This window comes from Leptopilina heterotoma, unplaced genomic scaffold (assembly GCF_015476425.1).
Source record: "Leptopilina heterotoma isolate Lh14 unplaced genomic scaffold, ASM1547642v1 Lhet_142, whole genome shotgun sequence".
Lineage (NCBI taxonomy): Eukaryota > Metazoa > Arthropoda > Insecta > Hymenoptera > Figitidae > Leptopilina > Leptopilina heterotoma.
The window spans coordinates 684,910-709,963 of record NW_025110861.1 but is presented as its reverse complement, the minus strand read 5'-3'; the positions used below and the strand labels follow the sequence as shown (position 1 = coordinate 709,963).

Genomic DNA, 25,054 nt, shown 5'->3' with positions numbered 1-25,054 from the left:
ATGACAAAATCTATTTGTCTTGCTTGTGCTGTATTTCAAGTTGCAATGAAAATTCTAGTGTGTAGATTTGAACGTCATCGTTTTAAGGTTTATAATTACTTATTGATTTTTAATTGATTATTTAATTTTTAAACAATTAAGTAACTTTCAGTCTATGGCAAAGACTGTGCCAGTAAACTATTTTTCAGATCTTGCTGCAGGAAATGACATCATTTTTGGAAAAAGCCAATGAGAAGGAAAGAAATGTTATTGATTACTATGTAAAGAAGCATGTGATGTTAAATTTGTCTTTATCCTTTACGGGCTTTTTAACGGCATTATTATTTGTCTTTGGCCCTTTTATTTTGTCAACACCTCTACCAACTGATGCAAAATATCCTTTCTCTATAGATTCGAACTTAACAAGGTTCATTATTTATTTGCATCAAAGCTTTGTTGCCTTTCAAGTCGCGTCTGGAATGACAGTTGATTGTTTGTGTGCTTCCCTGCTTTGGTATACTGCTGCGAGATTTAAGATATTAGCTGACGATTTTCAAAATGTACAAGATAGGAGCGATGTCTTTCTGCGAATTCGTCAACATCAACATCTACTGATGTAAGAATTATTTAAAATCAAGTCAATAATAGTATCAAAAAATATGTTATTTATTATAATTTTTTTGAAATTGTAAATTTCATTATACTTTATAGCTATGCAAAAAATTTAAGGATGGCAATACGGGGAATAGTATTTTCTACACTGTTCACTGCAACCATTAGTATTGTTTTTGCTAGTGTTCCTTTCTTCACAGTAAGTTTTAATATACTTTGTCTAAAATATAAAAAATAATTTGAAAATACATTAACAATATGAAAATTATCACATAATACAAGCCAGAGTCATTGATGATTAAAGTTCAATTTGCGTTTATCGTATGTTCTGCCGGAGCGCCTGTTTTCTTAACTGCTTGGCCTGCTGAACACCTCATAATAACAGTATTTATATTTATATATAATTTTATTATTGCAGTAACATTTAATTGTAGCACTTTGTTTGAAAAGCTTAATTTTTAAAAAAATGTCACTTGAAGTTTTTTAATGAACCATAATCTTCTTTTCGTCAAAAACCTTAGGGTTTTTTGATCGAACAGCTCATTTGTTATATGCATTCCATATATTTTATTGATAAATTTAAGACAAGAATTCAAACTCATAATAATTCAGGTGTTAAAGTAGTACAGTACGTTCCTAAATGACCAAAACTCTGCTGGTTACATATACATTCAAGTATTTAAAAAAGGTTTTATTAAACTGAGAATAACATTTCTAAACGATTTTTTCATTTACAAAATGTCAAGATCGAAGATTAAATTCTTATATTGAAATGTAATATAACAAAATTCGGATGAATTATTAAATAAATACATAAAAGTATACTTGGTTTAATAGAAAAAATAATTAATTAATGTGACTCTTTATCCATTCAATGTAATTCCACACGTTGGCACTTACATCCGGATATCCTTGTGCACATGGATAACCATATAAACTAACTCCCACTAGATAATTTCCAGAAACAACAGGATTACCTGAATCTCCCTGTGAATATATTTATAAAATTTTTTTCATGTATATAATTATAAGTAAAATTTTTTAAATTATTTACTCACGTCACATAGACCTTGTCCCCCTCTTGTAAATGTACAAAGATTCTCATCTGTTATTGCAGGATATGATGGAAGTGTTGACATATGTTCCTTACAAGTGTTTACATCTACAATCTTAGTGTTTAAAAATAACAATTTTCTTGATGTTGGTCCTCCCTGTAAAATTAATATTCTTATTTATATTATCATTCTTCATTCAGTAGTGAATATTCTTTAATGAATTTAATTTCAATTAAAATAAAAAAACCAGTTTTGATTTTTTTAAATTAAGGAATCACATGCTATTCAAATAGCATTTTTCACTGAGGCAATATTGATGCAATATTTTCCAGAAATATTAAAAAATTGTTAAAAATTATATAATAATAAATATTTAGATATCCTTATTAATAAAATCAGACTTTTGTCTGTACATTGCATAGAATTCAAAATTTCTATTATATTCCTTATTTTTACACTCTAAGGAATGCGAAAATACTATTAAGAAAATTATGTGTGTATGTGTATATGTGTGTATGTGTGTATGTGTGTATGTGTGTATGTATGTCCGCAAATTTTCGACCGCGTATCACGGAAAAACGGTTCAATCGTTTGAAGTGAAACTTGGCAGTCTTTTAGGCATTAGCCTAACTTAAAATCCTAGCGATAGTAGATTAAAAAATATTAATATGGACGAAAGTTATGCCATTTTTTCAAAAATTCGAAAATTCGAAATTTTTAGTTTTTTCATATACTTTAGTGAATTGTACTTAAACTTGGTACAGGGTTAATTTTAGTGTTTCTTATTAAGATTTAATCGTCAGAATAATAAAATTTTGAATAACAAATAAAAAGTGTTAGATTTAAATATTGAAAAATTAAAAAATTAAAAGTTTAAAAATTGAAATTTTTTTGTAATTAATTTTTATACGGTTGTATTTCTTAGGTCAACAATAAAAATTTGTTGTTGAAATCATAAGTTTACTTTCTTAAAAAAATTCTATTAGGTCAGAATATTAACAATATCCATATAATTAATATGAGACTTTTGTCAGTATATTGCACAGAATTCAAAATTGCTATTATATTATATTAATTAATGATCAAAAAATGAAAAACTCAAATTTCATTCTGATGACTAAATTGTAATAAAAAATACTAAAATTAACCCTGTATCAAATTTAAGTAAAATTGATGACAATAATTATTTCAAAAGATTAATTTTGAATTTTAAAAATTTTGATAATATATAGCACTAGCTGTTGTACCCGTCTTCGACGGGTTTTAGTTTCTACCAATACATTTAACAATGTTTCTACCAATCTGGAAAATCAAAAATACCCGGGAATTTAATTTCACCGGAAAATTAATAATTAGTAACCATTAGCTATTTCGGTAGTATAATTATACTATTTGAATAGTCTCCACCCTTTAGCAAAAAATCAAAAATTATCAAAAATTCGAGAAACCGAATTTCTTAAAATTTAACATTTTTTTCTTCTCTTTTATATCATTAAGCTTCATTATTTTTGTACTCTTCAAAAATACTTTACTTATATTTAATAGTCTCCACCCTTTGGTAAAAAATCTAAAATTATGGAAAAATAGCAAAAATGCAAAAAAATGAATTTCTTAAAATTCAACATTTTTCCTTCTTTTTATGGCATTTAGCTTTATTATTTTTGTGCTCTTAAAAAATACTTTACTTATTCAATAGTCTCCACCCTTCGGTAAAAAATCTAAAATTATGGAAAATTAGCAAAAATTCAAAAAACCGAATTTCTTAAAATTTAACATTTTTTCTTCTTTTTTATGGCATTTAGCTTAATTATTTTGGTTTAATGTAGCAAATTTCTTACTTAACATACTGATCTTTAAATAAAAAACTTTAATAACTTTTCCTGAAAAGCTTGCTTAAAGATTAAAAATCACTATTTTCTTAGAAAAAAGTTAATCTAAAAAAACGAAAAAAAATTTCAAAATACGTCTTTTTTAAAAATTTTATTGTAGAAATGTTTTATTTATCTGAAAAAGTTAGCTAATGATAGTTTTGCATTTATTTTACAAAAGATAAAAAATTTGCATTTTTTTGATTTTTCGAATTTTTTGGAAAAATGTCATAACTTTCGTTCAAGTTAATATTTTTTAATCGGATAAGGCTATGATTGTAAGTTACGTTAATACCTAATAGTAATATAATATCTTATTTAAAAGTTTTTATTTCGATCTAATAAAAATTTATTTCGTTTAAATAATTTTATTTAGTTAAATCAAATAAATCTTAATTGGATTAATTAAATAAATACTTGACTCTAATAAATGAATTTATTTAACACAAATAATTTCTAAATTTTATATTTTTTTATGGATTGCTTCTAAACTTTCTATAGTTGAGTATTACATGTTATTTATTAACATTTTAGCATAATTTTGCAAAAAATAATACTTTGTAACTAAAATGGAAATATAAAAATATTTTTAAAAAATCGAAAATTTCTAAATTTTACATTTTTCAATGGATAGCTTTTAAACTTTATATAATTGAATATTACATATTATTTAGTCACATTTTAGCATAATTTTTCAAAAATACTTTCTTATAACGAAGATGTAAGTATAAAAATGTTTTGAATATCAAAAAATTGAAAAAATTATCTTGATACCAATTGCTATGAAGCTTAATTCAATAGTATTTGTGGGCTCTCTGATTTAACTTTTAGAGATATCTTGATCAATGTAAAGACAAAAGTTAAACACGGTGTTTATTTTGGTTTAAAACAATTTCCGGCTTTGTCCAAATTTTTCCTGGTTTACTGGACGGGTTTTTTTTAATAATACATTTAACAGGGTGTCTACCAACCAGAAAAGACGTAAAATATCAGGGAATTTAATGTAACCGAGAAAAACTGGATCTACTTGCTATACAATTAGTTCGAATTAGACTGTACTATAACTCAAAAAACTGGAGGAAATTTTAGATTGATTTTAATACATTATATTGATTGAAGTACTACAAATTGAGAAATATTGTTTTCTGCATTTCAATTAGTTAAAAATAACTAATTTGATAATAAAAAGTCGGTCACTGTTTCAAATGGTATTATTTTCCTAATGAAATAGACAATAGTAACTAATTATTATTTTTTCCCTGTCAAATCAAATTCCCGGCTATTTTCCGGTTTTCTAGGTTGGTAGATACACTGTTAAGTGCATTATCAGAAACTACAACCCGTCGAAGACGGGTACGACAGCTAGTTTTATAAATATTGTCATGCAATGTTGATACAATATTGTGTTCAAATGTTGTGTTCTTGTGTTATTTGAGTAAATGTTTGCTCTTAATTTTTTAAGTCTTTTAAGTAATTATATTACTGAAATGTTGATTTCACATCAACTGCATCAGTGATAAGTATTAATTGATCGGCATTGATAAAATTTATTTAAAAAATTTAAATATACCCAAATACAAAAAAATTACTTTAGTCTTTGATCCCCATCCGGATATAACGACCGGGGTGCTATCAACATTTTTATTTTCAGTCGGAAGATCAATTTTATTTAATATTGCAGTAAAAGTTAATGGTTCCTTAAGTTTAATCAGTGCAATATTCTGTGAGTCATGTACGACTACTTTACCAATTTGATAAATTGCATAAGGTAAATCACTCCAGTTAGTAATTCCAGCGCCTACGTAAAAAGAGGATGGTCGCTTTCTAATGCAAACACACAAAAAAGTAACTTAAAATTAAGGTAAATTCATAAATTGTAAAGTTAATTATTTATTTAGGTCTGAGATCATTAAAGCAGTTAACTACAGAAATAGATTTTAACAATAATGTTTATAAAAAATTAAGTAAAGTTATTACTCATGTAAAAAATCTGCAGAAAGTTTGCAGGCATTATGTATAAAGAGTCAGAACGTTGAAAACACCATCTGGTTCAGTTTCTAGTTCTCTCCAATTTGTTTTTAAAAATTTCTTATTGATAAAAATTAATGCCAGAATCATCTTCAAATTAAAAGAACAAATAAATGAAAAGAAAAAAATTTTTGGCACTAATATAGTGCGATAATCTAGCAATTTAAAAGGCCACTGAACACCGTTAATATAATAATTTATTATCTTGTACTTTGAACAATAAAAATAATTTTAATTTAATGTTTTTAAAGATCGAAATTACCCTTGAACACATTTTCCAGCAGTTATAATCCAGTTTTCATTTAAAATAGATCCACCACAAAAGTGTCCGGTAAATAAATCAAAGAGCGAAACCTGATAAGGAAATTGTTCTTCTTGTGCTTCTGAACCGCCGACAATACGTGCCGTTATTTTATTTTCAGCTTGAAAAAATTACTTAATTAAACTATATAAATGATGTTTATTACACAGGACCACAAAATTTTTTTTAAAGAAAGTATTGACCGGACCATATTTTTTATATGTTTTTTGGGTCGCTTAATTCGAATCTGAACTCAGTTTTACGCTGAATACGAATTTCACCTTAGTTTTTCAAAATTCAAAATGGCGGATCCAATATGGCTGACGTATTTTAAAAAAATTTATCCGATTTATTCGAAACTTGTTACTTGGGGGTTTTTGGGGTCGCTGAATACGAATTTCACCTTAGTTTTAAAAAATCCAATATGGCTAACGACTTATTTAAAAATTTAGCGGATTTTTAATTTTTGAAAACTAAGGTGAAATTCGTATTCAGCGACCCCAAGAACCCCCGAGTATAACGTTTCAGGTAAATCCAATCATTTTTTTTAAAAATTGGTCAGGGGCCGTTCAAAAAATACGTAACGCTATTTTTCTGAAATTTGGACCCCCCCCCTCCCCCATGTAACGCAATATTGTATACATTAGCGCCATTTTTTCTGCTGACCGTGACAAATAGCTTGACCCACCCTCCACCCAAAAAGCGTTACGTATTTTTTAAACGGCCCCTCAGCCATATTGGATCCGACATTTTGAATTTTTGTAAAATAAGGTGAAATTCGTATTTAGTAACTCCAAAAACCCCCGAGTAATAAGTTTCAGGCCATCTTAAATTTTGAATATTTACGAGTTTCTTTGATTGTTTAACATTATAATATAATATATTATTATAATATATTATTATAATATATTATTATAAGCAGAATTCTGCTTATTTTTATTTAAATCTTGTTTACAGTCAGTTTTTTTCAATTTTTATATTAATTTGTGAAGAAACTTGACGTGATGGCGGAAAACTGAGTTAGGATTAGAATTCAGCGACCCAAAAAACATATAAAAAACATAGTCCGGTCAATTCTTCCTTTAAAAAAATTTTGTGGTCCTGTGTTATGATTAGTAATAATAATAATAATAATATTAATAATATTAATAATAATAATAATAAGTAATAATCGATGATTTACAACAAAAATTATAAATGATTTATTTGTTTCACATACCTGATGATAGCGTAAGTGCGAAAATCAAGAAGATAAATACTGTTAAGTTTGCCATGTTTGATCTACTTTTACTATTTCGTCAACTTAATCATTCATATTTATACCTAAGGAAGTAAATAAATTTTTCACTATCAAAACTTGAGACTGATAAGATTTTTGGTATCAAGATATATTTTGATAAAACAATTCAATAAAAACATATCTACTGTGGAAAAAATTATGAAACAACTATGTAAAAAAAAACAATTTGATAGATTCATAGATGAATCACTTGATTCGAATCTAGATTTAATTTTCTGTTAATTTTGTTAAAATATGGACAATTCCACGTGAAATTTTAGTTGATCTTTTAAAATCAGATATATTTAAAACACGGACAGTTAAAAGGGACCTACGATCCGAAAAAAAGATTTCGAGAAAAACGACTTTGAAGTTTAGCAAGTTGATTTTGATATTTGTGAACGTTTTAATGAATTGAAACTCGTTACTCGGGGGTTATTGGGGTCGCTAATTACGAATCCGATGTTAGTTTTTAAAAATTAAAAATGGCGGATCCAATATGGCGGATGACTTTTTTAAAAATTGATCGGATTCGCTTTGAAAATCGTTACTCGGGGGTTTTTGGGGTCGCTGATTATAAATCCGATGTTCGTTTTTCAAAATTCAAAATGTCGGTTCCAATATAGAGGACAAAATTTAATATTTGTTCGAATTCGTGTAAAACTAAAAAATTTCGTTGACACCGAAAACGAGGTCACTGATTAAGAATCCGATGTTCTTTTTTCGAAATTCAAAATGTCGGATTCAAAATGTCGAACGTAGTTTAAAAAAATGTTTGGATTCTCATATTAATTTATACTTTAGGGGTACTTTGGGGTCGATGATTAAGAAGCAGATGGGTTTCTGGATCTCTATGTAAATTAGTATTTATTTGTATTAATGATGTGTTTAATTGTTCTTACCAATGTCATATAATGAAATAGTGCAAATTCGTTTACCAATTCAATTAGTAACTGTTTTTACTAATTTTTAGTAGTTTTTTACTAATTGCTAGTAGAAAATTACTAATTCAATTAGTAAAACGTATTTTTTACTATTTCAAATTAGTAAATTTTCTACTAATAATTAGTAAAAAACTACTAAAAACAGTTACTAATTCAATTGGTAAACGGATTCGCACTATTTCATTAGTTTTCACTACTAATTCAGATTTAAAGAGTAAATTAAAATAATTAATTATGAAAAATAATTGCATATTTGATATAAATAAATATTTAGATAAATAAAAACAAATAAGTTGAAATATAACCGAACGAGGGTTTATAGAAATTAATTATTTGAAAATATTTAATTTTGCCATAAAAAATAAACATTATTTAAAAATTATAAAATTTAGTTATTTTTCTCCAATATAAAAAATCTTCATATTATGGAGTCCGTATATTTTGATTTCCTAAAGTCTTCCTGGGAAACGAATAAGGTTGCTGTGAATCACCCGGATTATTCTAAACACCTTTTGAGCGCTGTTTGTATATATAATGCTTCACATGTTTAAATTGATGTAATTATAATTAAATTATGTTATATTTTTATATTTTATTAGTACTAAAATGTTAAAATAATAAAAGTTTAATAGAATTATCACTTAAAAATTATTATTATATCATTTTTTCCTTTCTATTCATTTAAATAAACAATGCCATATTTTCCAAAATATCGTACTTCGTGCGCAAAAATGTTCAAAGTGGATTTATTTCAAAATCTCTCCACAGGTTATTTTAGTTTTTTTATTTTTCTCATCTATGAACATTGTAAATTCAGAATCTCTACTAATTTTCTAGGTGTAAGACCTTTTTATTTAATTTTATTTAAGGCGCACCGTGGCTATTGGCGACTACAGAAAGAAACTAATTGCTAACGCTAAAATATTGTCAGAAACGAAAAAGTGATTGTGAGAAAAAAAATACCTTGTGCGAAAGCTTGTTCAGAAACAAGTGACAAGCTAATATTGGCATTCAAAAACTGAAAGAAAAAACACAAAACTTTCCAAGTAGTAAGCAAAAAACAGTGCGAACACCAGGTTTCATAAACATCTAACATCTTTTTTTAAAAGGCCGCCATATTAAATCCACCATTTTTAATTTCAAAAAACTAACATTAAATTTGTAATTAGTGACCTCAAGAACCCCAAGTGGTAGTTTCCATGAGCCTAGCTTAATTTTAAAATTTTTCCGTCCGCCATATTGGATCCGCCATTTTGACTTTTAAAAAACTAATATCAGATTTGTAATCAGCGACCCCAAAAACCCCCAATGGTAATTTTCAAGAGTCTAGCTCAATTTTCAAATATTTTCGTTCGCCATATTGGATCCGCCATTTTGAGTTTTGAAAAAATAACATTAGATTCGTAATCAGCGACCCCGAAAACCCCCGAGTAGTCATTTTCATGAGCCTCGTTTAATTTTCAAATTTTTTCGTCTGCCATATTGGATCCGCCATTTTGAATTTTGAAAAACTAACATCAGATTCGTAATCAGCGACCCCGAAAACCCCTCAGTAGTCATTTTCATGACCCTCGTTCAATTTTCAAATTTTTTGTCTGCCATATTGGATCCGCCATTTTGAATTTTGAAAAACTAACATCAGATTCGTAATCAGCGACCCGAAAAACCCCCGAGTAGTCATTTTCATGAACCTTACTTGAAGTAATTTAACAATTTTTAATTTTTTTAACAACCCTTTGCAAAAACATTTTTTTTAATATAGTTATAATTATAAGATTGTTGTAAATTTATTGCACTATAATTTTTTTTTAAAAAGTTATATAAATTTGTGGATCTTTGGCGTTTAGAACTAAAAAATTGATTAATTTTTGACAAAGTTATGAATGTTCGAACACAAAAGTGGTTTTAATCGAAACCGCTGGGCCTTAAAGGGTTAAAAGACCATATACGTATTAAAACCATACATTTAAAAATTCTGAAAAGCAAATCCGTATAATTTGTATATAACTCGTCCGCCATATTGGATCCGCCATTTTTAATTTTTAAAAACTAACATCGGATTCGTAATCAGCAAACCCCAAAAAACCCCGAGTAAGGAATTTCAAACGAATCCGATCAATTTTTAAAAAAGTCATTCGCCATATTGGATCCGCCATTTTGAATTTTTAAAAACCATCATCATATTCGTAATCAGCGACCCTCAAAACCCTCGAGTAACGATTTTCAAGCGAATCCGGTCAATTTTTAAAAAATTCATCCGCCATATTTGATCCGACATTTTGAATTTTCAAAAACTAACAACAGATTCGTAATCAGCGACCCCGAAAACCCCAGAGTAACGAGTTTCAAGTGAATTTGATTAGTTGCAAAAAAGTTGGTCAAATTTGATTTTGTTGTATTTTTTTTTGTCAAAGTACCTAACTTTGAAGTGAAATTGTGAAAAAACTAATGCAGCTAGAAAGCTGCGGTTTAATGCGCTAGAAAGAGCGGTCTATTTAGTATAAGAATCAATAAAAAAATGAAAATCGATTTTTTCGGACCGTAGGTCCCTTTTAACTGTCCGTGTTACATATATGTTTTCTTTTCTATATTAAAAAAAGGAGATACGTATTTTTTTGTTTTTTTAGGGGGGCCAAATTTTTGAGTCATGAATTTTTAAAATTTTTGTTTTTTTGAATGTACATTTATTTTAAATGTCCGATAACTCGAAAAATGTTTTTTCTTTTCTAATTTTTGATAAGAGAAAAATAGTTATGTTTTCTCTGTACTTATGAATAATGTTAACAAAAATTATTTTTTTCAATTTTTATTTTAAAAAAACAATTGAGGGCCTGGATTCTATAAAGTGTTACGCGCCAATTACTTAACATGGCTCATAACACCTTATAGCATCCAGCCCTTCAATTTTTTGTAAACTAATTAAAATGACAACCCTTAGATGTGACATTAAATAGCATTAATTCAAATCTCCTCAAGAAGAACAGCATTAAAATGTTTTAATGTTATTTAGTTTTTTAAGAGATAAGCATTCTAATAGGGTTAAAAATGTTAAATTTTTCAGGCATGAATACGTCTATTAAGAACGTTCCTCGAACGTCAATGTATTTTTTGTCCACTGGGGTATTAAAAAATTTGACCTTTTTTAACATCCTCCAAATTTATTTCCTCTCTCTTTTACAGTAATATTTGAATATTTAATAATGGGTTTGAATTCTTATACAATTAACTTTAAGCTAAAATTTAATCAACTTTTGAATAATTAAAATTATTAGGGGAATAGGTGGTTTGGTATCATTTTATTTAAACAAAATGAATATGATGCATGTTCACAGAAAAGTTGTATATTATAAGATATATTAAGTTAAATTATTTTTAGACAACTAAAGTAGGAACAGCTGCTTTCCATTCTTCTTGGATTGGTTTGCCACCAGATCTATTGAAATGTTGGATTCTTATTCTTAAAATGTCACAGAAAGGTGTTACAATAAATATTGCTGGTATTCTTCCAACGTTGTCTTTGGCTTATTTTTTTCAAGTAAGTATAATATTATGCTTAAATTTTATATTTTCAACATTTGGCGCCACATTTTCGTTCTATTGCAAAATAAATGTAAACCCCCTTCGGGTATTAAATATTGAAATACATTTTGATTTAAAAAATATTTGAAAATAAAAAAATCCATGTTTTTGTAACTAACCGAATTTTTTTCGTTTGGGCTGAAAACTATTAAAATTAATTTTAATCGATTCTTTAAAATATTAACTTTGAAATTAAATAAATGTTATATAATTATTATCTTTTTTTTAAACTATTGATGACATATAAATTTTTTTCTTTCAGTTCATTTCCAAAGTATTTTCCTATCTCGCCACGCTAAGAATTGTTATAGTAAAGGAAATTAATTGAAGTAAATTAAAATTGTTAAGTATTGTTCAGAAATATTATTTTAAGTGTATAAATATTATGTAATGTATATTCAATTGAACAAGAAATTTTCCTTAAAAGGATTATCATACAAGTAAAAAATAAATATGTTTTTAGTATATATTATCATTTTCTTTATTCCGTCCTCGCTTTAAAGCTATAATCAGCATTGTAACTAAATGAGTTTTAGACATTTTTAATGTTTAGAAAATAAAATAGTTAATATAAGAAAGCAAAAAAAAGTTTAGTCTACTTTTTGTTTATTCAAATATTTTCGTTTTACTTATTTTTAAATAATTTTTATTATTATTTATATTCCTAACAGCAACATTATGCCTTACTAGATTAATAACTCGATTTTTATCTCTTTTATTACATAACTCTAGAGAATTTCTGAGAGAACAATGTAACGGGTTTTCTGATTTATTCAGGAGCTTATACTGCAAGGGTGAAATTTTCTATTACCTAGAGTATAATTATCTTTCTATACCGTACATTGTAACATTTTTTTTATGAATTTATTACTAACTACAATCTTTTTTTCCTCATTTCTTTCTCAATACTACTTTAAAACTTATTTTTTCACTCTCTAAAATTCTCAATTTTCTATAAATTTTTAAACAGTTGAACAGGCTGTATGTTTCCTCGTTTGGCTTCCAGGATAATAATTTATTTACAAACATTTAAAAGTGGTATTCATTTTTATAATTACGATAGGGTTGGAAATATTCAATTTCTCTGGAATAAAATTCAGATTATTGTGTAAAATATAATAAAGAAGAAAATTTTCTTTACAACAAAAACATTGTTATTCAAATTCTTTTATTTCCTTAATTAGGATTGTACTATCAAAGAAATATTTTCGAAATGGAGTATACGGTTGAATTTCTTTTACAATTCACAAAATTTGGATCAACTCTTACATTAGCTTGGCCATATTTGAATCAAGTTTCAAAATTCAAACTTTTACTAAACGACATATTATGTTGTCTTTCATTTATTTCATCAATTTTTTTATTTATTCCCTTATGTATGTCTGTTTACGAAGATTGGGCTGATCGAGTAATTATGACAAAATCTATTTGTCTTGCCTGCGCTGCAGCACAAGTTGCCATGAAGATTCTTGTTTGTAGAATTCAACGTCATCGTTTTAAGGTTTATTTCTTTTGGTCTATTTCGTTTAATTTTTCATAATCTAAAATTTTTTGTTAATTGGAACATTTTTCAGATCTTACTTCAAGAGATGATAAAAGTTTTAAAAGAATCGAATAAAACTGAAAGGAAAGTTATTGATTATTATGTAAAGAAGCATTTTGTGTTGAATTTGTCATTATCCTTGTCGGGATTCTCAACAGCGTTATTTTTTGCCTTTGGGCCTTTATTATTATCGACACCATTACCAACTGACGCCAAATATCCCTTTTCAATAAATTCAAGTTTTTTAATGGTTATTATACATTTGCATCAAAGTTATACTGCTTTCCAAGTTGCATCAGGAATGTCAATCGATTGTTTGTGTGCTTCTCTGCTTTGGTTTACTGCAGCAAGATTTAATATTTTAGCAGATGATTTTCAACGTGTACAAAATAAAAGTGATGTCTTTCTGCGGATACGTCAACATCAACATCTACTCATGTAAAAATTAATTTTTCACAAAACACTATTGGCATCTAAAAGTTATTAGTTGTAGAACCGACGGTTTAGCTCAGTCGGATAATGTCTCGGCTCAGTGGACCTTTCATTTTATTTAAACATTCTATCGTAGTACCCATAGGGATCTGAAATACTGCGATACGCATTCTGGTGTCAGAAAATTTAACTAATACAACGGGGTCGATTTTGACATTTTACATGGAATAATTTCTAAACTCGCAAGTTTTATAATTAAAAATCCTAAAAGCTTGATAATTAATAATTAAATTAATTTGTAAAAAAGAAAATACTACAAACCAGTCACATTCGGTACAATAAATAATATTGATTAATATTATGAAATATTCAAAAGCAAAGTGTGAAAGCAATAATCTAACTCTATTTTGTCACACTAAATATTTAATTAAAATATGTTTAATTAATTGTATTTTCAGTTAATCAAGATTTGAAATTAAAAGTAGTTTATAAATATTATTTTTTCGTTGCAGTGTGTCTCCTACAACATATTTATTTAACATTTTCAGATTGGTAAACAAGAAACACAACATAACCTAAAACATAACCTTAAAACTATTCGAACTATTTTTTAACTTGATTAACTCCTAACTTTTCTTTAAAAGGAAACTGTATTTCCACTTTAAATTTTAATTAAATATTTAGAGTAGATATTTTTTAACATTTTATTGAAGTGAATAGCGTTTTTCGATATGAAAACAATTCTTTTATTGACAGTTGCATTTACTTATGTGATTTATTTTACTGAATATATTAAATATTTGGAGCGAATTGCATTTTATAATTTTTTAAAACTTGCGTATAAACAAACTGAAACAATTTTTAGCCCCCCAATTAACTTTATTCAACTTTTTATATAAAAAATAATTAAAAAGAAGTCTGAAACATGTGTGTTTGTTAAAATTTGACCCCGTTGTCGACCGCCATGTTTGTTAGTGACGTCATTATTTCAGATCCCTTTTGTTAAGTAGTTTTAAAAGGATACCCTTCAATCTGAAACGGAGGACTATTTGGGACTGTTCTTAATAGATATTTAGTTACAAATTGATAAAATTATAAAGAAAGTGGAATTTTACTATACGTATTATTTCTTTTCATTCACTATCTCTACTTTATTAAGTAAGCAATGTCTTTCCGATTTAGATTTAAGTGTAGTTTAAGAGAATTTTATCTCATGCTAATATATTTTCTTTCTTATAAATATTAAATATAGCTATGCAAAAAATTTAAAAATGGCAATACGTGGCGTAGTAGTTTCTACATTGTTTACAGGAGCAACTGGTATTGTTTTCGCCAGTGTTCTCTTTTTTACTGTAAGTATTGTTATATTATAATTAAAAATGTAAATAATGAATTCAAAGTAGGTACTATGTCAATTAAATATTTCGCATCATTTCAGCCGGAGCCAATAATGATTAAAGCTCAATTCGTTCTTTTCGTTTGTTCTGCTACATTAATAGTCTTTTTAAATGCCTGGCCTGCCGAATACCTCATAATAGCAGTATTGTATAATATTATTTACATAATTTTAACAGTTTTGATAAAACTATCTAGCAGCATTTCATTAGAACCTCCAAATGTTAATCGTAATCGTCTTTCTCCTTTGATTGTTTTTCCTAAAAATTGACGTTTTTTAATTTTTTGTCGAAAAAAATTGAAGGTAAAAGATGAATTGCTCGTCTATCATGATATAATAGAAAAATATGTTTTGCTGTTATTAGAATAATCCAATATAGAGTAGAACGGGGCGTGGCAGCCAAGACGACACATTTTGATTTGCGAGGCAGTTATTTGAATAGGTTTTTTCAATTTTAATATCGCGTTAGAAAGCTTGTTTTTTTTTGTCTAAAAAAATCGCCATAGAGCATTTTGACGTAGGTTTGCACTAAAAAATTTCTACAACCGTATTCCCAAAGGACCACGTTTTTGGCATATTTGTAAAAACGTTGGGTGAGACGGCCGCAACTGTTTTAATAGTTAAAAAACATAACTTAAAGTTAAAATTAGTGGAACATAACAAGGCAGTTGTTCTTAATTTACTTTTATTTTGTTAGTAAACTTCAAAAATTTACATTTGAATAATATTATAACAATAACATTAATTAAATTCAATTGGTTGCCTCACGCCGTTCTACTCTATCCAATTCAAGATTAAAATATTAATAAAGATAGTAGAATTTTTTTAATAAAAAATTTAATTATTTTCTTTTTAATAATATAGAACATCAAACATACAAAAAAAATTTTAAACTATAAAAAGTACCTTATAATATTTGTAGTCTAACAAAGTAGGAACGGCTGCTTTTCATTCTTCTTGTATTGGTTTTCCACCAAAACTTTTAAAATGTTGGATTCTCATTCTTAAAATGTCACAACAAAGTGTTACAATAAATATTGCAGGCTTACTTCCAACTTTATCTCTGGCTTATTTTTTTCAAGTAAGTATATTATGTTCAAATGACACTTTAACAAGGATTAAAAATTACTAAAATCTTAAATAATTTTTACTTCATTTTAAATATTAAAACTAGTCCTAATTTATTGAAGTAATGAAGATTGAAAAGATCATTAAAAATAATTGAATGTAGTGTTTTAATTTATTTTGTTTAATAAAAGGTTAGATTCTCATCGTAGTGCGAGTTTTAAACAGGAACAAAAAATCATAAAAAAAGATCTTCTAAAGTTTCAAAATTGTTAGATATACAACACTTCTAAAATTTTTTTAAAAATTTTAAAAATACTTTAAAGCTTTATCTAAGAGAAATATGCACAATTTTTTTGATTAATTATTATTTATTAATTACCAATATGCACAGCAATAAAATCAAAATAAAATCAATGTTTCATGTAAAGGTTCCTGTACAAGAACCTTTACTCTATTGTAAATTGTAAGTATATACTTAATTGTAAAGGATCATGTAAGGAACCCGTAAAGGATCATACATGCTTTCCTAAATAAATTTATTTACTTTTTTAACATCCTGCGCAGTAGTTTTCTATGAGTTTCTCGAATGAGCAATACCCCTGTCGAAAAAATGTTACTTTAATACAATATTTGCGAATTTTTTAAGTATTACAATATCTTCTTGATTTTATCTGTTTTAGTTGGTCTCCAAAGTATTTTCATATCTCGCAACATTAAGAATTGTTATAACGAAGGATTTAATGTGATGTATATTAAAAGATTAAAATTGTTATCACAGTATTAATGTTATTTAGAATGAAATAATACAATATAAACTGTATACATAATTAATTTCATTTATGTAAAATAGAATTATTGTTGTTCAAATTTAATTTTAAAGTGTTTAACTTTGTTTCAATGTTACCATTAATAAATTACTAATTTGTAATGTTTTCTTGTCTTTCTAATTTTTATTTAATAACAATGAAGTCCTGTAAAAATCTTATTTGATTTCTCAAACTAAATTTAAGATTCTATATTAAGTAAGTGATTTTATATTTACTGTAAGTGTATTCTAGAAATTTTATTTCACGATATTCTATTATAAATTCCGTGTGGGTAATGGGATCCTTAAAATATTTGAAAATATTCGAAATCGTTGAAAAAGAAAGCTCCCTAAAGCATTGCCTGTTTTAGATAATAATGTAAAAAAATTTGAAAATAATAACAAGGAATTTAATGAAAAACATTTCGATATAACCCAAATTTTCTTACAGCTTTAACTAGAAACGACTTTTATAAAGATTATCAAAATCTATCCAAATCCGCTTTCTCAGAAGTCGCTACAGTTTTAAATATAATATCCTCTAGAAGGGGATGTTGCTTTGTTTTTAAATATCTGTTTATGTTTTGTGTTTCCATTGCATTGTACTGCGTACAAATCATTTTTCGCTAAATATCAATTCAGTATCAATATCAATTAGTTAAAATTATTTTAATAAAAGGGTTCAAAAATCTTTAAGTAACAATAATATATATATATATATATATATATATATATATAATAAATAATTTCAATATTTTTAAAATACTCAGTGAAAATAATACCAGATGCAAATACTTAAAAATACAAAAACTTATTTCAAATTTTGCAACTTTGTAAAAATAGGGGTGGCACTTCAGGAATTTTTACTCATCTTAATACGTTAAATGATAATTAAAATTATAACTAATAGTGTTGATATGAAAAATAAATAACGTGTTCTGGATAACCATATTCAATTTTATAAATAAGAACTTGAAGAGAATTTATTAAAGATTGCATATCAAAAAGAAAAGATTGTTTCAAGCAAATATTTTATTAATTATGAATTTTTTTATAACAAATTAAGAGTTTCAATGAAGTAAAAATTATTTTTATAAAGTTTGGAATTTCATAGTTAATTTGCAAAAAGAATCATCAAGTTTCATCAATTTTTTCAAAGTTATGCATTTTTTAAAAATGTTATGCATAAAATTTCAATTGTTTATAAAAAATAAACAACTAAATACTTTTTAATGAAATTTACAGGTTGTTCGTAACTCTAATAGAACTATCTTTTTGCACATTTGCGCACTGATAAACTTCAACTTTTGAAAATTTACGGTCCACTTGAGAAAATCTAACCCATTTATTATACAGTTTATTGTGTTTAATTTTTATAAAATGATATTTTTCTCAATAACAAAAAAGTATTTTTGAAATGTTACAGTACTATTTATTTGGTTTTTTACTATAAGAAAATAGAATTATTTAAAATGAAAATTTCATTTGAATCTCTTTTACATTTCACAAAAATTGGAACATGCTTAACATTTCCCTGGCCACCGAATCAAATTTCAAAATTTAAACTTCCCCAGGTGCGATTTTTTGGTCGGCCCATAGTTGGGCCAACTTTTACAAATTCGGTCCAACTTCTCGTGCCAGAGGTTTAGTTGGGCCAACCATACAGATGATAACGGTTCGCCGTCTAATGGCGACGATGGTTGGCCCGACAACTTATAAGGAAGTTGGCCCAACTTACAATGCATATGTTGTGCCAACTATACATTTCAATGGTTGGTCCAAAGACTGACGCCAAAGATGGCACAACTTTAGATGCGTAAGTTGGGCCAACCACAATTTTCAAAGTTTGGCCAACTTCAACAGCCAGAGCTAAAAAATTATTAAAAAACTAAATTATTTAAACAATTAACACGTTATTAGTAGCGGGAACATCAGATATAACCTTCACCTATTATTATTAAACACAATCTCATACATACATTTTCGAAAATATCTAACGCTCGCTGGGATCGAACCCCTAACCTAACGCACCGAAGACTTATACACTGACCACTACGCTACGCTCACATGGGAGTGCATAACGCAAAATGTATATTAAAACTGCAACAGTCGGGCCAACCATGGCCCAGAGTTCGGCCGACCAAGAAAGTTTAAGTCATTTAAATTGCGTTTGACAAAGCTTTGCCAACCGTTGGGCCAACCGTGGCCCAGAGTTCGGCCGACCAAAATAATGTAAGTCAATTAAACTGCGTTTCACAAAGTTTTGCCAACCGTCGGGTCAACCGTGGCTCAGAGTTCGGCCAACCAAGAAAAATCAAGTCAATTAAATTGTTAGTCGCACATTATCGAGAAATTTAAGAGACCATCGAACATACCTTTACTAAATTAATAACTAGATTTTTATCTCTTTTATTACATAACTCTAAAATTATTCTTAACTATATCTAAGTGAAATTAAACGAATTTCAGAGAGAAGTATGTAAAGTGTTTTCTAATTTATTCAGGAGCATATACTGCAAGGGTGAAATTTTCTATTACCTAGTGTATAATTATCTTTATAAACCGTAGAACGTAACATTTTATTATAAATTTATTACTAACTAGAATCTTCATTTCCTCGTTTTGTTCTTAATACCACTTTAAAAATTATTTTCCACTCTCTAAAATTCTCAATTTTCTATAAATTTTTAAAAAGTTGAACAGTCTATATGTTTCCTCATTTAGATTCAATGATAATAATTTATTAACTAACATTTAAAAGTGATATTCATTTTTATAATAACGATGGGGTTGGAAATATTCAATTTCTGTAGAATTAAAATTAGTTGATTGTGTAAAATATAATAAAGAAATTTTTCTTTACAACGAAAAGATTATTATTCAGATTCTTATTTTTTCAATTAGGTTTGTAAAAGAAATATTTTCGAAATGAAGATTACGCCTGAATTTCTTTTACAATTTACAAAATTTGGATCATGTCTTACATTAGCTTGGCCATGTTTGAATCAAGTTTCAAAATTCAAACTTTTACTAAAGGACATATTATGTTTTCTTTCGTTTTTTTCAACACTTTTTTTATTTATTCCTTTATGTATCTCTGTTTACGAAGATTGGACTGATCGATTAATTATGACAAAATCTATTTGTCTTGCCTGCGCTACAGCACAAGTTTCCATGAAGATTCTCGTTTGCAGAATTCAACGCCATCGTTTTAAGGTTTATTTCTTTTGGTCTAATTCGTCTTTTTTTCAATCTATTTCTTTCAAATTAAGATATTCTTATTAAACTGTCCTGAAAAATAATCTATTTAAATTTTTTTTGCAAAATTTTAAGATAAGAGTATCCTTAGCATAAAAACGCTTATTCTACCATCTTCTCCATTTCATCGGAATATATTAACTTATATTTTATAATCTATTAATTAATCTTTGGTTTTCTTTATACCAGTCGAAAGTCTTCATAAAGTCAAAATAATGTTTGCAAAATTCTATAAATAAATAAATATTTTCATTTGTTAATGATAATCGTAACAATCGAAACAGCTATAATATTAGATTAATAATCCCTTATAAACAAATCTTCTTTTTCATACTACAGAAAATGAAAAAGTATATTAAAATTTATTTTGGTAAATTGGAACACTTTTCAGATTTTACTTCAAGAAATGGTAGAAGTTTTAAAAGAATATAACAAAACTGAAAGAAACGTTATTGATTACTATGTAAAGAAGCATGTAGCGTTACATTTGTCATTAACCGTTTCGGGATTCTTAACGGCGTCCTTTTTTGCTTTTGGACCTTTACTTTTATCGACACCATTACCAACTGATGCCAAATATCCCTTTTCAATAAATTCAAGTTTCATAATGTTTATTGTATATTTGCATCAAAGTTCTGTTGCTCTACAAGTTGCATCAGGAATGTCCATTGATTGTTTGTGCGCTTCTCTGCTTTGGTTTACTGCAGCAAGGTTTAAAATGTTAGCAGATGATTTTCAACGTGTACAAAATAAGAGTGATGTCTTTCTGCGGATACGTCAACATCAGCATCTACTCATGTAAAAATTAAGTTTTTACATTTTTTTTTGTTGATTTAGCAAAAAAAAAAAAAATGTGAAAACTTAATTCAGCTAAAAGTTGATAATTATAGAACTATTGAAGATAAATAAATTATATATTACATTTAATTTGATTACTTTTGAACTGTATTATAAATTTTGTATATAGCTATGCAAAAACTTTAAAGATGGCAATACGTGGAGTAGTATTTTCAACAATATTTACAGGAACAATTGGTATTGTTTTCGCTAGCGTTCTATTTTTTACTGTAAGTTTTGCTATATTTTAATAAGAAGTGTAAACAATAAAATTAAAATAAATGTCAATTGATCAATTTACATCATTTCAGCCGGAGCCATTAATGATTAAAGCTCAATTCGCATTTCTCGTATGTTCTGCCACAGTACTGGTCTTTTTAACAGCCTGGCCTGCTGAACACCTCATAATAGCAGTATTGTATAATATTATTTACATAATTTTAACAGTTTTGATAAAACTATCTAGCAGCACTTCATTAGAACCTCCAAATAGTTGATAAGTAGAAAATTTTATGTAACATATAGTTGTAAGAATAATTCTAGTTTTTTTTAAATTTCTTACCTTGACTACTATAGTGTGCCCGCTGACAGAATTAGATTTTGGAAAAATTGAGTGAAGAATGATCCTCTCCGTCTATCAGCTTTCCATTCATCTCAAGAACATTAAAGAAATATGTTTTTCTGTTATAGTATCAAGTCTGTAAAGCTATCTAACTCAAGTTAAAATAATCCAATATTCATAGTCACAAACTGTAAAAAAGTTATAATTAAAAGTGAATGTGGTTTTAATAAACTATTTTAAGAAAATGCTTAAGATATCCGACTTAAGAATTAAATATTAATAAAGATGGTACTAAAAGTGCTGTTAGTAAAAAATTAAATAATTTTATTTAATTCATTACTAATAATACAGAATATCAAACTTACAAAAATGTTGCAATAAAAAGTACCATATAATATTTTTAGACTACCAAAGTGGGAACAGCTGCTTTTCATTCTTCTTGGATTGGTTTTCCACCAAAACTGTTAAAATGTTGGATTCTCATTCTTAAAATGTCACAAAAAAGTGTTACAATAAATATTGCAGGTATACTTCCAACTTTATCTCTGGCTTATTTTTTTCAAGTAAGTATATTATTTTTAAATAACACTTTAAAAGCGATCGGCGATTAAAATTCACTGTAGTGTACATGATTCTGTGCGTCATTTTTTATAACATTAGAAAAAGTTGAGTTTTTTTTATTAATATCTTTTTCTGTTCTATCGTTTCAATGACACATCCTATAAAAAATATTGACAAATATACAATTTTCTTAATACAAAAAATTAACAAAATGAAATACACAAATTTTTTCTTCTGCTTCGTGCTTCTTTCTTTTGCAAACATTTTTATTATATATGACTGTACTGAAAAGTGAAGATATCATTTATATTATTTGTTTTTTGTTATAAAAACGATTGAACTACCTTAGCACTGTCAAAATCTATTAGAGAAAAGAAATGTTTACTTCAATTTTAATTTTTACTGTCATTCAGATATTATTAGTACCATTTCTGCGTATTCTTATCATTACTGGGTTCTTAAAAAGGACTAAGGGATTATTTTTACAATTCATCATCACTTTATTCACATAAATATGATTAACTGAAATCATTTGTATGTAAAACTCAATTACTTTTTAAGTATATTCAAACATCTTTTTGATTTTATTTTTTTCAGTTTGTTTCCAAAGTTTTTTCATATCTCGCAACATTAAGAATTGTAATAATGAAATAATTAGCATGCGATGTATATTAAGAGATTTAAAACTTATTAAAGTATAATTGTAATTTAAAATAAATTAATACAATTTATACCTATGTAAAAAAGAACTGTGTTTATATTTAATTTTGAAGTGTTTAACTTTACCATGAATGGATCACTAATAATTTGTAATGTTTTCTTGTCTTTCTAATTCTTATTTAATAACAATGAAGTCCTGTAAAAATCTTCTTTGATTTCTCAAACTAAATTTATAAGATTATTGAAAATACAAAGTAAATGATAATATTTATTGCTTTTATTCTTAAGTAAAATTTTAGAAATTATATTATAATAAAAGTTGTGTAAAAATATCTTTAGAAGGCATAACTAGCTTTCATTATTTATTATTTATCAACCAACAATTACAAGGGGTAGAGTGAACGTTTAATATAAGGTATAATTATCTCCATAGAAAGAGGAAACGGATATGTTTTATATTAAGTAAGTGATTTTATATTCACAATATTCTAGAAATTTCATTTCACGATATTCTGCGTTAAATTGTTGCATAATAATATAAGAACATTTCCCCTTTCTTATTGATCTTGCCATTCAGTTTTGTTTCATCTTTTCAACTCATAATTTCTCATATATAATATTTTTTAATCAGGAATCATTTTAGAATTGTTTAATAAAGTGAACGTATTATTTTTCAAATCTTTAATAAAAAGGAAGGGAAAATATTTGCAATTATGATTATGAAAATTTTGAATATAATGCTAGTCTTTATAAATACATAAGAATTCAAAAAAATTAACTTTTTAATTAAATAATATAAAAAAGTTTCAAGTCAAAACGTATAAAAAAATGTTATTTCAAATAACTCCCGAAGCATCTTTAACACTCTCAAAATTTAGTATCATTTTAACTAGTTGTTGGCCTCCATCACTTAATGCAAGCAAATTGGAAATTTTGATACGTGATGTTTTTTCATTTTTGGCATTTATTTCTGCATTTTGTTTGTTAATTCCACTTTTATGTTCAGTTTATCAAGATCGTGGAGATTCACTTATAATGTTACAATCCATGTTTGTCTCGTGTGGTGTTTCTCTCCTCGCGAGTAAAATCGTTATTTGCAGGATTCATCGCTATAACTTGCAGGTTAGCAAATAAATTTAAGGTTAAATTAAAATAATATTTTATATTACCCATTTTAATCTATTTGTCATTTACAAATTAAATAGTGAAGTGTAAGCTAATTTCTATTTTTCTAGTGTATTTTAGAAGAGACGTCACGGTTTTTAAGTCAAGCAAATAAAAATGAAAGAGAAACCATGCAAAATTATGCAAATAAGTATGGAATGTTGCATACATTTTTCATAATTTCCAATTACATGGGATCTTTGGTAGTTATACTGGGTCCCTTATTTATGTCATCACGCTTTCCAACCGATGCGAAATATCCATTTTCAGTAGATTCTGAACCAATTAAATATCTCATATATGCTCATCAAACATTGTGTGGCTTTCAAGTTTCAGCTGCTATGAGCGTTGATTGTTTAGTAGGGTACCTCTTATGGTTTGTTGCCGCAAGGTTCGATTTATTGTCTCGCGATTTTCGATCTGCTAAAACTGAAAAGGAATTTTACTTATGCGTTCAAAACCATCAAAATTTACTTAGATATGCAGATGAAATAATGAAGACTGTTTGTTTTCTCATTTTTACAACCATATCGGTTGCAACGTCTGGAATGGTTTTTTGTAGTATACATATTTTTACAGTGAGTAAAACAACTTTTAACTGCAAGGAAGAGTAGTGTTTTTAATTTCAACGAATAAAAAGTTATCTTTAATAATATATACTTTTCAAATAGCCAGAAACATTAATCATAAAATTACAATCGGCAGTGATTGTTTGTGCTGGATGTGGATTATTATTCGTTTCATCCTGGTCAGCTGAATATGTAATCCTTACGGTAAAATATATTATAGACACTAATTACGTTCACAATTATTAGAATTATTTACTTTATAGTTAATAATTAAATCAAAATAAATAAATTTTTCTTTAATTCGTACATTTTTATTTAACACGCACTTAAACTGTCAGGTTAGCAGTTCACTTTACACATTATTTACTATTAAAATTAAACCATTATTTAACTTCACTCTTGCTCAAATCAATTGAAAAACCGATTTACTTTTATTAGCAATAGTTTATTTCATTATATTTCATTGATTTGCACCAAAAATCATCTTCTAAGCAGTTCTAAGCAATTATTGAGCTTTGCTTGAAAACTGATTTTATACATTTGTCAGGGATTTC

General features: G+C 26.9%; 5 protein-coding genes across 6 annotated transcripts in view; 4 read left to right on the top strand and 1 right to left on the bottom strand.

The window, feature by feature from the left end:
* The first annotated feature begins 65 nt into the window (after positions 1 to 65).
* On the top strand, positions 66 to 11,973 carry LOC122498117. Its single transcript, XM_043605700.1, has 4 exons — positions 66 to 595; positions 691 to 790; positions 11,443 to 11,601; positions 11,908 to 11,973. The coding sequence occupies exons 1-4, from the start codon at positions 204 to 206 to the stop codon at positions 11,971 to 11,973; spliced, it is 717 nt and encodes a 238-aa protein (XP_043461635.1). The 5' UTR covers positions 66 to 203.
* Positions 1,251 to 21,727, bottom strand: LOC122498152 (chymotrypsin-2-like). Of its 2 annotated transcripts, XM_043605763.1 has the most exons (6): positions 21,547 to 21,727; positions 7,063 to 7,166; positions 5,805 to 5,964; positions 5,104 to 5,338; positions 1,650 to 1,802; positions 1,251 to 1,578 (listed from the first exon to the last, which is right to left on the bottom strand). In XM_043605763.1, exons 2-6 carry the CDS (start codon positions 7,115 to 7,117, stop codon positions 1,438 to 1,440), a joined length of 744 nt encoding a protein of 247 aa, XP_043461698.1. In that variant the 5' UTR covers positions 7,118 to 7,166; positions 21,547 to 21,727; the 3' UTR covers positions 1,251 to 1,437. The 2 variants fall into 2 exon arrangements, with proteins under 2 accessions (XP_043461698.1, XP_043461699.1); XM_043605764.1 differs by lacking the exon at positions 21,547 to 21,727 and having other exon boundaries at positions 7,063 to 7,179.
* LOC122498116 lies at positions 12,769 to 17,055 on the top strand. The gene is made up of 6 exons (XM_043605699.1): positions 12,769 to 13,146; positions 13,220 to 13,627; positions 14,862 to 14,972; positions 15,059 to 15,160; positions 15,939 to 16,097; positions 16,765 to 17,055. Exons 1-6 carry the CDS (start codon positions 12,859 to 12,861, stop codon positions 16,828 to 16,830), a joined length of 1,134 nt encoding a protein of 377 aa, XP_043461634.1. The 5' UTR covers positions 12,769 to 12,858; the 3' UTR covers positions 16,831 to 17,055.
* The window catches only part of LOC122498115, a 24,872-nt gene continuing 19,506 nt past the window's right edge, over positions 19,689 to 25,054 (top strand). Inside the window, exons 1-6 of the mRNA XM_043605698.1 lie at positions 19,689 to 20,105; positions 20,539 to 20,945; positions 21,115 to 21,214; positions 21,296 to 21,397; positions 21,951 to 22,149; positions 23,774 to 23,889. Of these exons, the coding sequence (XP_043461633.1) occupies positions 19,818 to 20,105; positions 20,539 to 20,945; positions 21,115 to 21,214; positions 21,296 to 21,397; positions 21,951 to 22,149; positions 23,774 to 23,889 (1,212 nt within the window). The 5' untranslated portion in view covers positions 19,689 to 19,817. The remainder of the gene's footprint in view (positions 20,106 to 20,538; positions 20,946 to 21,114; positions 21,215 to 21,295; positions 21,398 to 21,950; positions 22,150 to 23,773; positions 23,890 to 25,054) is intronic.
* LOC122498154 lies at positions 23,931 to 25,046 on the top strand. Its single transcript, XM_043605765.1, has one exon. It carries the CDS (start codon positions 24,063 to 24,065, stop codon positions 24,543 to 24,545), a length of 483 nt encoding a protein of 160 aa, XP_043461700.1. The 5' UTR covers positions 23,931 to 24,062; the 3' UTR covers positions 24,546 to 25,046.

Coding starts and splice junctions, on each gene's coding strand:
- LOC122498116 (XM_043605699.1), top strand. CDS start 12,859: ATGGAGTATACGGTTGAATTTCTTTTACAATTCACAAAATTTGGATCA. Junction 14,973..15,058: donor CCAGTGTTCTCTTTTTTACT/GTAAGTATTGTT, acceptor GCATCATTTCAG/CCGGAGCCAATAATGATTAA. Junction 15,161..15,938: donor CCGAATACCTCATAATAGCA/GTATTGTATAAT, acceptor TAATATTTGTAG/TCTAACAAAGTAGGAACGGC.
- LOC122498152 (XM_043605763.1), bottom strand. CDS start 7,117: ATGGCAAACTTAACAGTATTTATCTTCTTGATTTTCGCACTTACGCTA. Junction 5,339..5,804: donor GCTGGAAAATGTGTTCAAGG/GTAATTTCGATC, acceptor TGTTTGCATTAG/AAAGCGACCATCCTCTTTTT. Junction 1,579..1,649: donor GGGGACAAGGTCTATGTGAC/GTGAGTAAATAA, acceptor ATATATTCACAG/GGAGATTCAGGTAATCCTGT.
- LOC122498154 (XM_043605765.1), top strand. CDS start 24,063: ATGCAAAATTATGCAAATAAGTATGGAATGTTGCATACATTTTTCATA.
- LOC122498117 (XM_043605700.1), top strand. CDS start 204: ATGACATCATTTTTGGAAAAAGCCAATGAGAAGGAAAGAAATGTTATT. Junction 791..11,442: donor CTAGTGTTCCTTTCTTCACA/GTAAGTTTTAAT, acceptor AATTATTTTTAG/ACAACTAAAGTAGGAACAGC. Junction 11,602..11,907: donor CTTTGGCTTATTTTTTTCAA/GTAAGTATAATA, acceptor TTTTTCTTTCAG/TTCATTTCCAAAGTATTTTC.